The following is a 12,562-nucleotide window of genomic DNA, read 5'->3' as shown; positions in this document are numbered from 1 at the left end:
GTGAGGTTATATTTTTGCCATATCGCCCATCCCTACAATAAATCAATTAAAGTGTAGTCTGGAAGCACCTGAAATAGGACTGTGATTCCTATATGGTTCATGCAACACTGATGCAAATACCCAAATTAAACACAATAAGCTGGAGGACAGAATAAGAGCCAATACACCAAAAACGGTCATTGTCCAAAGGCTTATGCACTGCTCTGCATAATGCAGCTGTCATAACAAAACCTTGTTTCTCCATAACTGCAACTTTACAGGAGAATGAAAAAAACATTCTTTACTTAAATGTGTGCTAATGAAACTAGACTTTAAACCAAGTAATTCTGGAGCATTTCTACTGGTTGATTCATTCCGCCAACAGCTGTTGTCAAATGGTGTGAACAAATAAATAAATGGAGTTGCATGCTTTTGATATGATAGTAATAATGCACTTTTGTCCTCATGTTCACAACAGATCAGCACCTTCTGCCTTTCTTATTTACAGAATAGAAATTGCTCTAACGGTTTCAGGGGTTTCTAAGAAACAAGCCAGTGGGCCTGTGCTTTCCCAGCCTGTCTGACCTCTGTGTTAGATTAGCTGAGGTATGCAGCTAATGGCTGGTTGTCTGGCTTTTCCTGAGGAACCCTGAGGAAAAATGGTGTCTTAGTGTTTTTCTGCCAGTTGGGTACTGGACATAAAATGTCCATTTTTTTTTAAATAGCCGGAGGATCAGATTCCTTGTTTCTGGTTCAATAAGTGAAGATAAATCACACACAAAAGACCCTTCTCTACACACACACACGCACACACATATATGTGATTATGACTCAGAATTTTTATACAGGCATCACTTGTTATTCAGGTTGCTTTACCTCTCTTTTATGTGTTACTCCATTCTAAGGTTATACACAGTAGATCATGACAAGTGAGTTTTTGAAAGTGAAATGAACTATGAGAAAGAAAAATGCAAGTCATTTGCAATGTTGCAATCATAATGTTCTCTTAATGTTCAAACAGGTGGGAAAAACAGCACAAAATGGCCTCCCATAGCATATATATTTACTATGGACGCAGAATCAAAATTGTGACTGGCAATCTGCCAATTTATCATTTTGATTTTGGCCCATCTGCACAGCCTCATGGGGCCAGACATGACCTCGTAATGAGAATACACATCTGGAAACAACTTGTTAAACTTTCGGTGCTGGAAATCCCCTGCAAAATAGCTAACTGTGATTCTTCTGATCAATATTGCAATTGCAATTTTCTATAAATTAAGCTCCAGGCACCTTTTTTCTCCAAGAAGATAATCACATCTTTTTTTCTTAAACTGGACTTAGTATAAAAAATGATGTACACCCTCAAATTCCTCTAGCCTTTGCTCCTTTAACATCCGGAGCACAACTGATACAAGCAAAGCAAGCTAGCTTGCAAAGCACTATTGTTATCTAGCAGAACAGTTTTTTCTCTTGACACAGGTAATGTTTGTTTTTCCTGCATGTAGTGTGTTCTCCACACACATCTACATGCTTAACTGATGTTTTTTGAGGGGACATTATATATATGGGCTAACAACAGGCTTACTGTCGGTGTGAAAGTGTTGACAAGCGCACCATCGCCAGCTACTTCAATTTGGCCAATTTGGCTGTAAAGAAATCAGAATCTCAATTGGCCATAAAAAAAATCATCATCATTGCTTTCCTAGTATTTACAGTTCAAAACGTTCAGACTTCCAGCTTGCTAAACTGCCCTCAAAGGACGCAGTCAGCTATAATGTGGGAACTGCACCTTTGGCAAAAAAGAAAAATGTCCAGAATGCTTCTGTTAGCTGCTTCCTATGCAACAATGCCACAGTGTGAAGTAACATGAAGCAGTATTACACAATTTCTTGCAAACTTCTCTTTAAATTTCCTACTACTCTTACCGGCTGATCAACAAAAGAACCCAGACGACTGAGCTTCTGTAAACATCAAAAATGAAAACGGACACAAAGCAGACAGAGAGAGAGTTTGTTTTTAAGTTAGCTGGTGAAGCCCAGCACAAAATGGCTGCCAGCTTGACCAAGCGAAACCTGTTTCATTTCAATAGATAAGTTCGTGTCCACCAACACAAATGGCCCACATAAAGGCAAAAGGTCTAGACTGCTTTATTGGGTTGTTCACTATAGACAAGTCATAGGCTATTTGCACAAGAGAGATAACTCGATCATCTTCTGACCTACAAGCCCTGTGCAGATTCACCCAGGCTTCTCTGTTTTGACACTTAGCTCTTACTTAGTGGTCAGACAAGGATGTTTGCATAATTTGTCAGATTGCTTTCTCTCCCTTGATGCACTTCCTAGTGTGTTTGCTATGTGCTATCAGTTTCTATGTCTCTGCCTCTAGTTACTTCCACTGAGCTCTGCTGGCCCTGATGTGTTAGTTTCAGACTCTCTTGGCAATACTCTAACACCATTACAGGAAAAGTAAACATTTCTCCTGTTTTCAGAGTGTTTTTAAAGGACCTGGTGTTTTTTTTTGTGAATTGTGTGCTCCAACGTAAGATATGGTGCAAAAATGATCTTATAGACTTACATGGGACATAGAACCAAATAGCACAAGTGCTTTTACCAAATCCTATTAAAGGGACAGTATACTAGATAGGTCTTTTATTAGATTTTTCTTTGAGGTCCTATTATAACATTTGTATGGGTTTGTGTATCAAACACTGTCCTAATTCATTTTTGCATGACAATTTTCCAACCGTTATTTATCCATTTGAATTAAACAGGCTAGGTTACGGTACTGATGCCCTGTTTTGTGCCTCATTCTAAAAACAGTCTATGGTGAAGCACTCCTTATAACTTCAGTGTGAATGGGTGGGGCTAAACTGCTGTAGGCTAACTAGACGAATATACACACATTTGCTTGTTTCCATGACAGAAACAGTGAATTCAAAACACCAAGGTGTTGCAGCTTAGTTTCCGTATATGGACTGTATGGATTGGGGACAGAGTGGTACTTTTGATACTTTAACAGTTTTTGCACACTAAATTAAACTCCTTTAGTTCAAGAAAGAGGAGAATTCAGTTTTCCATTACATAAGGGCCCATTAACTATTATTACCTGCAGGGATGCAACGATAAGGATCTTCTTTATGGTCAATTCCAATTTCTTTACATTTTTACTGTCTTTTTTCATACCTAAAGCTTACACTGTGTGAGCTAAATGAACACAGGAAACACAGGCCAAACCAGCATTTTAAAATTTGTGAATGAAAATGAAAAATCAGTTGCCTACTTACATAACATGAATCAAATAAAGTGCTACACTGAAAGAAAGAGCCGACTAGCTATTCAGCACAATGACTCATGCATAATTGTACTACGACATTTCGAGCAAAAATCTGACAATTTCAATCCTGGCCAATTTTATGGTACAGACTGATAAAGAACAGAACACATATAATCTTCTAACTGGACTAGGGCTATTTTACTGCTTCGCCATTGTTAGAATGTTAAGGGTAGTGATACGTTGCAATAGGTCATGAATTTCCACTGCAGTTGAGCACTTAGGCTCTCATGACCACAAGTATCTGAAGCTAATATAGCCATAATACTGGCTTCAAAGATTAAAGCAAATGTGTTAAAACACTCATTATTGCTGAATTTATAAAATAGTCATAATACTCAAAATTCATCGGCAACAACCTAAGTATATGACTTAATTGAACTGTTTTTTTAAATGTCATCATTGTCAAATGTTGTAGTTACTTTTCCACTGAATTTTAAACCCTTGCCATAAACACCAATAGCACTCCAAAAAAACAAAACAAACTGAGAAATATTATTTTAAAAGGCCTACTTAGCCTTGGTTCCTATTACAAGCTATTTTACTGGAGGTATTAATGAACGTGTCTCACAAAAATTAGAACAAATATTAGACAAAACAGCACAATGTGTGAAAAGTTATGATTTAAAATGCAGTATTAACAATAATTGTTTTCTTTTGACAGAATATACAGTTAGGGGTCTTGCTGTAGGTCTTTCTGGAGTATACATGTGGAATCTGACTACTAACTAAGTTCAAAAATGCAACAAAACAGTCCAAGTCCAAATGTTGTGGTATCATAATGCATGAGTCATTGTGCAAAACAGCCAATCGTCTCTTACTTATCGTCTCAGTCTCTTGACTGACATTATTTAAGTAGACAACTGATGTTTCATTTATGACTTTAAAACGCTGGTTTGGTCCGTGCTTTATGTGTTCATTTATACCACACAATGTGAGCTTTGGATTAAAAAAATGTTCAGTAAAACTCATCCATCAGCCAGTTTTGCTGTAAAGAACTCAAAAAAAAATCATTATCAGCACATCCCAAAACAGAATAATAGTTTTTAAAAGCACTTGTGTTGGTTAGTTCTGTGTCCCATGTGAACCTATGTGAGATTATTTTTCCATCATATCTTATTTTGTGAGCAGACATTGCACAAAAATTTGTTGTTAAAAGTTGTTATTATTCTTGCTGGTACATACAAGCAAACAGACCAGATTCATAAGTTACAATAGTAAAGTCCTGGGGGGAAACACTCTCTGAACTCCAAAGTCAACTCTGAACCCACAGTTGCAAAATACTGTGGCATGCAAGTTCGCTATGTAAGAATGTGCGTGATGTTGCTGCCTGTTAATTGTTTTCCTCATTCTTTCTTGAAGCACGTTTCCAAGCATCCTAAGCATATGATTAAAGTATGAATGGCTGACGTCTGCGCCCGACCTCTTTCTGCAACACAAATCCCAATGCAATAAGAGGGATTTTTATTTAGATCTAGTCTCTTGCCTCATCTTAATTACACATGCTGTTATAACCACTGGGAGCTGTGGCAGTATGTCATTAGGGTGGAGGCAGAGGGAGGAGAATTGTATGTTTACAAAGCATTAAGAGATCATAATAAATTGGTTACGATAGTTAACTAAATGCTGCTCCCTCACACTTAATACTGCAGCTCCAGGTGTTTAAAAAGTAAAAGTGTCAAACTCCTGGCCCGCAGGGAGTATTTTAGTATTTTGTTAGTATTTTGTCTGCTTTAATGCATTCAAGTCATTAGCTAATTCGCATGACTGCAATAAGGTAATGAGCTGTTTTTTTAGCCATGACAGGCCTCTTGATAGGTGAACAATCCTTGCAGATTCGCTGGGTACTTTGTATTGGTATGGCTTCCACTCATTTTCTAAGTTGCTCTGGATAAAAAGTGTCTGCTAAATGAATATATGTAATTAATTCGGAGCACTACACTGCGCCTCACTGTTCCAATTTGTCTTAAGAAGTTACATTCCTAAGACCAGCTCTTGCACATAATAAGGCTGAAGATGACTGGTTAATAATGAGGCGTGAGGTCAACGTCCACATGCTAACAGTTAAGCTTATTTTACCAAATGTATTACAATCTGGACGCAAATGATCAGCAACTCTGTACTAAGAAGAATCAGTGAGTGGGCATGAAATAAACATCTAAATGTGAATGAAACTAATACAGGTAAAAAGGTACAAGTCCTACACTCTTGAAGAAAAGGTACAAAACTGTTACTGGGGTGGTACCCTCAAGGGTATGTCATCAGTACCTTTAGTTAGGAAACATAATTGTACCGTATTCCATTGTAATTATATTTTTAAGTTGCACTGACTCCACCTCGTCTTGACTCCAACCTTTGTATTTTATTTTTCTGTTTCAAAACATTGGGTTACGAAAAGGTGCAAATATGTACCCTTCTCCTGGGAAAAACCTGTTTAAGGCAGACAACTGGACCCGGAATAGGAATAGGAATATCATGTTATACTGTGAACAGACTGCCTAGACATTAATAAGCAATAAAAAAAGTAATATGGTTTTAGAACCTATTTTAAATAATCAGCTGCAGCTGAATATAAATCTAAACAGTTTGTGACCAATGCACAATACGTTTTTGTGAGCTTGGGCACATTTCGTACATCCATGGCAACTTGGTGTATAAATCTCAAATATGGATGAAATTAAAATATTGGTGGCAGACATACAAGGTGACCCAATGACATTAATGCAAGAGGATGGAAAGGGGAGACGGCCCAACCCTGAGTCCAATCACTACACCTACATACTAAATACTGGGTCGATTATAACAGATATGTATCTGAACATGTATGTAAAATTGTGATTTAATGCACTGCAAAATAAATGTCGAGGGTAAAATTATAACTAAAGATGACACAGGCCGACTCAGCACAGGCTGATGACAGCAGTTAGAATTATGCACAGTGACAAACAGCCCAATAAAGGTTATGCTAAATGCTAAAGTCATTAGCTGAATGCATGTTCTTTTTTCTCCCCATATATAACTGCAAGAAGATTCCAGCTTACCCTACAAGACGCATTTATCTGAAAAAACTAAGGGTATAAAAGGGGACACTATAAAAGGTAGGGAAGCAACATGAGTACGGACTTTCTAACAGAACTAATTGATGTATATCATGCCTTTATACCAGTTAGCTTACCCCTTTGTGATAGCAATTCCCTATTTTCAATACACCATTTCAATAGACATTAGCTGGCTGCTGAATCATGCCAGCGTTTTCAGACAGAGCACAAAAAGGGACTGCTTTCTGCAGGAGGCCTGAGCTTTGTAACGTTATGCCGGACAGTTTTGCAACAGTGTATTGAAATTTAAAACTGTACTGCCAATATACCAAACAGTTCCTTTGTCTCTCATTTGACGTTTTTTCAAGGAAATTAGAAAAGATGAAAAAAATCAAAAGAATTAACTTTGCTGGAATTAATGCTGGAATTAATGCTTACTGTCAATATTTAGCACATTTTATAGTGATTTGTGGCAAGTTGATGCTGATATTTCGGCTGTGGGGTTGGTTTAAAAAAAGATACGATACAGAAGGTTTTATATGAGGTAGTTCAGGTGTCGTATTCTTTATAGCTCATTTGCACTGTTTTATAAGGCCACTATTTCACACAAACAAAATGCACAGACGTCGCACCTACAAGTGGTATAAACACACGCTTAGGACCCCCAACCCAGCTGGGGCACACCGAACAAGTAGGTTTTAATTAGTCAATAATGTTTGTAGAAAAGGGCAGTTCAAAGATGTTAAATAAATAAATGAATAAATAAATAAATAAGCAGCTTTTCTCTTCCTGCATACAAAAGAACATTACTGGGGAGGGTGATGGGACTTCTTTTAGGGCAGCCCTGACAACACGCTTACTTTACAATCTTTGTTTTGAAGTAAAAATAACCATTTTTGAGCCAGTCTAGTCTGTTTAATATACAACCAAAGCTAAGCAGAATCAATACATTTTCAGCACATTAAATATCGAAAATCGAAGCGAGTATTGACCTAAGAATCGACCACCGCACCGAGCCTGTAAATATGTGTATCGGTGCACCCGTATTTTGAAGGCCGGGACGGAGCGTGCTGTTCATTTTAACGCTTTCTGCTCTTCTCTTCCAGGACGGACTGTGGTCAGTGTGAGAGAGTTCATAACTTGCATTGTAACTACACTACATCACATCTGTTTAAACAGACATCTTCTCACAGTGTGCTGGCCGGAGCTGTCTGGCCTTCCGCAGCCTCTCCGGTCAGTCTGCTCTAAGCCCACACTTACCGGTAATGCGACTCCCTGCCTGAAAGTGACGGATCGCTTTTCGCGAGTGGAAACTGTGGAGCTGTGAAGACTTTACTTACATGGTCTGAATTTCTGTCGTTCCCAGGCTGTAGTGCTGCACGAGAAGACATTGTCCCTGAGCTCTTCACTCCCAACGACGACTCCCAAGTATTCCTTCTATTTATATATGTACAAAATGTACCAGTGAGGAGGCAAATCTACCGTCATTTGCCCCCCTGCATCTCACAGTCTCACACCCCCTGTTCAGCTCTGGCTCGAGGCAGCCACTGCCCTCACTCCCTCACTCAGACAGACAGACAGACAGACAGACTACAGGCTAGCCTGGGTGATTTTCTCCTGCTAGAAGCCGTAAAAGGGTGATAAACTCAAACAATCCGCATTTCCAGTTACAGTGTTGTGTTGTGTCACCGCCCTGTGCTGACGAGAGGAAGAGGAGACGGTGTCCAGCGCTGAAGTCTGTGTCTACACGGCGCTCGTGTTTGCGGTAATCTGGCTGGAACAACAGCTCATTCTGTCTGTTGACGGGCGATAAAAAGTCCCGTCCAGTGTTTCCATTATTCTGTCCACAGGCTGAATGTGTATCAGCACGTCTTCCCACCACCAGCCCACTCTTTCTTCCTCTTCTACCTTCGAGTCAGACCAGACGAGACGAGAAAAACAAAACAAACACAAAGAAGAGGAGTCGAATGGGCTAATGTGCCTCCTTTTCAAGGAGCCCCTTCTCTTCTTCCAGCTGATAGGTGTCTCTCGGCCGAAACGAACCACTCCCTCGCTAACAGAGTCTCCTTCAAAGACTCATCTGCGCACATTTCCAGGAAAATAAATTAATAAATAAATAAAAGCCCCCAGAAGCAGCGGCAGCAGCTGGCCCACAATGTGTGAACTACAAAAACACAAACGGATGTGTCCCACCCTTACTGCCGAAGCGGATTAAAAAAAAAGAGAAAAAGAAAAAAATATATATATATAAAATTACAAGGTCGAAGAGACGCCCGTCCGAACATCCCCTCTCACAGTACTGAATTCAGCCGCTCTCCCAAAACCTTCATCCCTGAGAGCAGCGTGTGACACGAGCATCAAGGAAGGCCGTCAGGGAGAGATTGATGGGCGGGGCCGCCCTCGAGCCCTCCCCCTCCCTCTCCCTTAAAGAGACAATCCCCCCATTCATTCATTCAGCGCGAGCCTGCTCTGAGCACAAGTAGGCGCCACATGTTCAGGGACAGCAGCTAAAGCGAGTTATTTTCCACTTCCGTACTTTTTTAAAACAGATTTTTGTGCGCATGCGCTTCTGCCTCCATCGGGCATAGGAACTGAGGTTAAACAGAAGCTAACTGAGGGATACTGTTGTGTGGCAAAGTTTGGGCGCCCCTGGTCAAATGAGTTGTTTGTTGATTTTCCAAGTAATAAATAGAAGTAAACATTCTCTATGAGGAACACGCTTCATGGACATTTTATGTTTATGTACAATTACTATTTATTTGCTGAATTTACATATTGGAATAAAATAAAACATAAAATGTGGTTTGTATATTAAGTCTACACATTATGGCACATTTAATATTTTTCCCAATATGTTAAACTCAGCAAATAAAAAGAAACTATGCACTAAAACTGGCAGCAGTTTTATTGCCTTCATGCCTTATTTAACTTTGTTCTCTGTAGAGGATGTGTTAACTTATTTTCTTTTGGTAAGAGTGTATGGGAAGGATATTGGTGAATGTGTTAAACTACTTATGATTAACACAATATCTTGAGGACAGTGTTCTTGAACTGCATGCTTGCAACTGAACAAGACCATTTTGAACCCTAGAACAAGTCATTTTGTGCCTTGTGTATGATTTAGGCAAGGCCAGAGGAAGACTTTTTTCATCCATTTTCATCTTCGCTCTACTCACATTTGACATTAGTACTATGCTAAACATATAAACATTTTAGTAACATTTTCTAAAAGACTATGTACACCACATTAGAGACATTAGAGTGCATATTAGAGTATGAATTAGTGTTTACTGGCTCAGACAAGGACTACAAAGGACAACAAAGAGGAATTCCACAGATTTTTCCAAATTTCAACATAATTCAATCATTGAGATGTTAACAAAGTCATTCAGAGTATTTTGATGTGAAGTAGTTCAGAGAAATGTACTGACTCTTATTTCTTTACAGTAGTGGTGATAGGAACTAGGGCCTGCCATGCCTACAACATTAATACAGTCATTTTATTTACTAATCCAAAACCATCGACACTTGAGTTTTTATATGTTATGTTGACAATGGTAAAACAATGGTAAAACAATGGTAAACCCAATGGTAAATGGATAATAATTTGCTATATGATGGCCCGCATGTGCTTCTCCACCACAAATGGATTTTAAAAGTCCAAAACTTTAGCACAAAACTATCGTTAAACAATATCTCAGACACCATTTTTTTACACATTCACCTGGTACATTGTGCCAACACAGAGCCAGGAAGACATAATAACCATTTTCCTTTCAAATGCTTCTCATCTCACAATGGGAAACACTTGACTTGATTTGAATTGGGGATTTATTTTTGACTGTATTTCTGTGTCAGTGCATTTTGTTACTTTCTAGGAAATAGCTGCAAAATATCAATGAAACTGTGACCATTATTAGTTCGATGAGCAATAAAAATGAAGGAGCCAGGTTTATAGGCCGCTATGCTAGCCTAATCCATGACACTACCTCCACCATGTTTCAGTCTGATTTTTTTCTTTGCTCCACATTTTAATCTTCCATTCCTGTTGTCATAGTTTCTGTCAATAAAACTTTAATAATGTGAGATTTACATTCTACAGTGTATAACTTTCTGTTGATTTATCAATATACTGGCAATTTCAATGTTTTCTTCACAGCTCTTATAATTATCACCTGTATTATACTCTACCTTCTTTTCTCACTTTGTCCAAAGGTTTTATTGACTTTGATACACTAATTTTATGCCATGCATCTGTTAATAGCTATAATGAATTTGTATTGGTTTTTGCTTACTGATTGCAAATACAGACAGAAGGCTAATGTTTTGTGTGCAAAGCTAACAATCACTTAACAAGCACACACTAAAACCTTCAGTGCCCCAGTACTTTAGCTACCCCAGTTTGAGAGACTGCCTGGAGCTGCAGTGTGGGTTTTGCCATTTTACTAAGGTATTAGGTCACAAGAAGGTGGCTTAGTTTGAATTTACCTAGCATATTCTATAATCAAAGAAACACAAATGTAACTGCTAGTGATGCACACATTAGAAAGATCAGGCCAGTCAATATGCTGCTGCTGATCAGTGTTTGAACACTGGAGGAGGATTTTCGCATAAACTTCTACTGCTGGCTTAAAATAACAAAAAATAACATGTAAAATGTTAACTATGAAATTTAGTATCTCTTCTTTTGCTATATGTTTCTGAAATGCTACATGTTCAATAGTTTATAGACATCTGCTCATCCAACAATTCTTTTGAAATCAAGGGTATTAATAGGGGGTTTGCACCTCTTTGCTGCAGTAACAGCCTCTACTCTTCTAAGAAGGCTTTACATTAGATGTTGGAACATTGCTGTTCAAATGCATTCAGCTTCAAGAGCATTAGTGAGGTCAGATACTGATGTTAGATGATTACTTCTAGTTCACAAACTCCACTCCAACTCATCCCAAGGGTACTGAATGTAAATTCATCACTCCAGAGAAAACAGTTCCACTGCTCTACAGTTTAATGAAGGAGGTCTTTATACCCCTCTAGCTAATTTCTGGCATTAAGCATGGTGACCTCATGTGCGGCTGCTCCAGAGCTTCAGAACTCCTTTCTCTGGAGTGATGGAGCACCATCCAGTACCCTGAGTTGCCAGAACTTATCCAACATCAGTACCTGACCTCACTGATGCTCTTGTGGTTAAATTCACACTGGTACTGATTCTCCTCAAAAACAAAATAGAGTTGTCAACACATTTAAAATTAATATGTAATACTACATTAGATTAATCTGTAAATAAGTGTACACTGTCAGATAAAAATGGTTGTCTACTCCAACACATTGTCAAAGGGTCAAAATGCTGGATCTAAATCTTTTTAGGAACCATAGCCATTTTTATATATAATCCTCATTTCAGAGAACCATAATTGATTGGATAATTGTCTGCTCAGTTTTTTTCTTGGTCAGTCAATGTGTTTTGTTACATTATTCATTTATACATAAGAGAGCTAATAAGGATCTCGAGTTGATTCCAGTTGGGGCATTTTGCATCTGGTTTCTGCAAAATGGGAACCAAAGAAGTATCACTGCTACTAAAGTAGGCCATTGTGGCTGACAAATCAGAATAAATCAAGCAGATACAAAAGCTAAACTTTAAATGTGCCAGAACATACTCTTTGGTAGATTGTTATGAAACATGAACACATTACAGGCCTAGTAGAGCATTAGTTGGAAACAGTCCCAGTGTCTGGTGATCTCTGTGCATCGTAAGCATAGACTTAAACATAATTTTAAGATTATTTTTGGCATTTTCAAGATTATTTAATGGGACAGTGATGTATAAAGTGCACTGTTATTCCCATTATGATTACCTGAATATAGATGTAAATACCCTCAAATTAGAGCTGTTTTTCTGTACTGTAACCTAATTGTTTCAATTCATATTCAGTGTGCTGGAGTACAGAGCCAAAACAAGAAATACTGTGTCATTGTCCAGTTACCTATGGTTTGCACTGCAATTTTCTATTTATACACAGAACAGTGCAGCTCTGCACTGCAATGTGAATAAGGACTGGAATGAGCAGTTTAATTATTGCATTAATTCAAGTCTACATTGTGCATAATTTAGGAGAGTCCAGACAGGACCAGATTCAACTTTTATTTAGTCAACAGAACTATGTTAAAGTTAAAACATAAAAAAAAACCTTTCCTGAATGACTATGTGGACC

At 38.3% G+C, this 12,562-nt stretch overlaps 1 protein-coding gene across 2 annotated transcripts in view; it reads right to left on the bottom strand.

The window, feature by feature from the left end:
• mark4 (microtubule affinity regulating kinase 4) overlaps positions 1-8,740 on the bottom strand; it is a 59,710-nt gene extending 50,970 nt beyond the window's left edge. For both annotated transcript variants that reach the window (XM_036561302.1, XM_036561299.1), the window contains exon 1: positions 7,691-8,740. In XM_036561302.1, coding sequence (XP_036417195.1) covers positions 7,691-7,741 — 51 coding nt within the window. In that variant the 5' untranslated portion in view covers positions 7,742-8,740. The remainder of the gene's footprint in view (positions 1-7,690) is intronic.
• Between the last annotated feature and the right edge of the window lie 3,822 nt (positions 8,741-12,562).

The sequence above is a fragment of the Colossoma macropomum genome, unplaced genomic scaffold (genome assembly GCF_904425465.1).
Source record: "Colossoma macropomum unplaced genomic scaffold, Colossoma_macropomum, whole genome shotgun sequence".
Taxonomy (NCBI): domain Eukaryota; kingdom Metazoa; phylum Chordata; class Actinopteri; order Characiformes; family Serrasalmidae; genus Colossoma; species Colossoma macropomum.
This window is presented reverse-complemented; position numbering and strand designations above follow the sequence as displayed.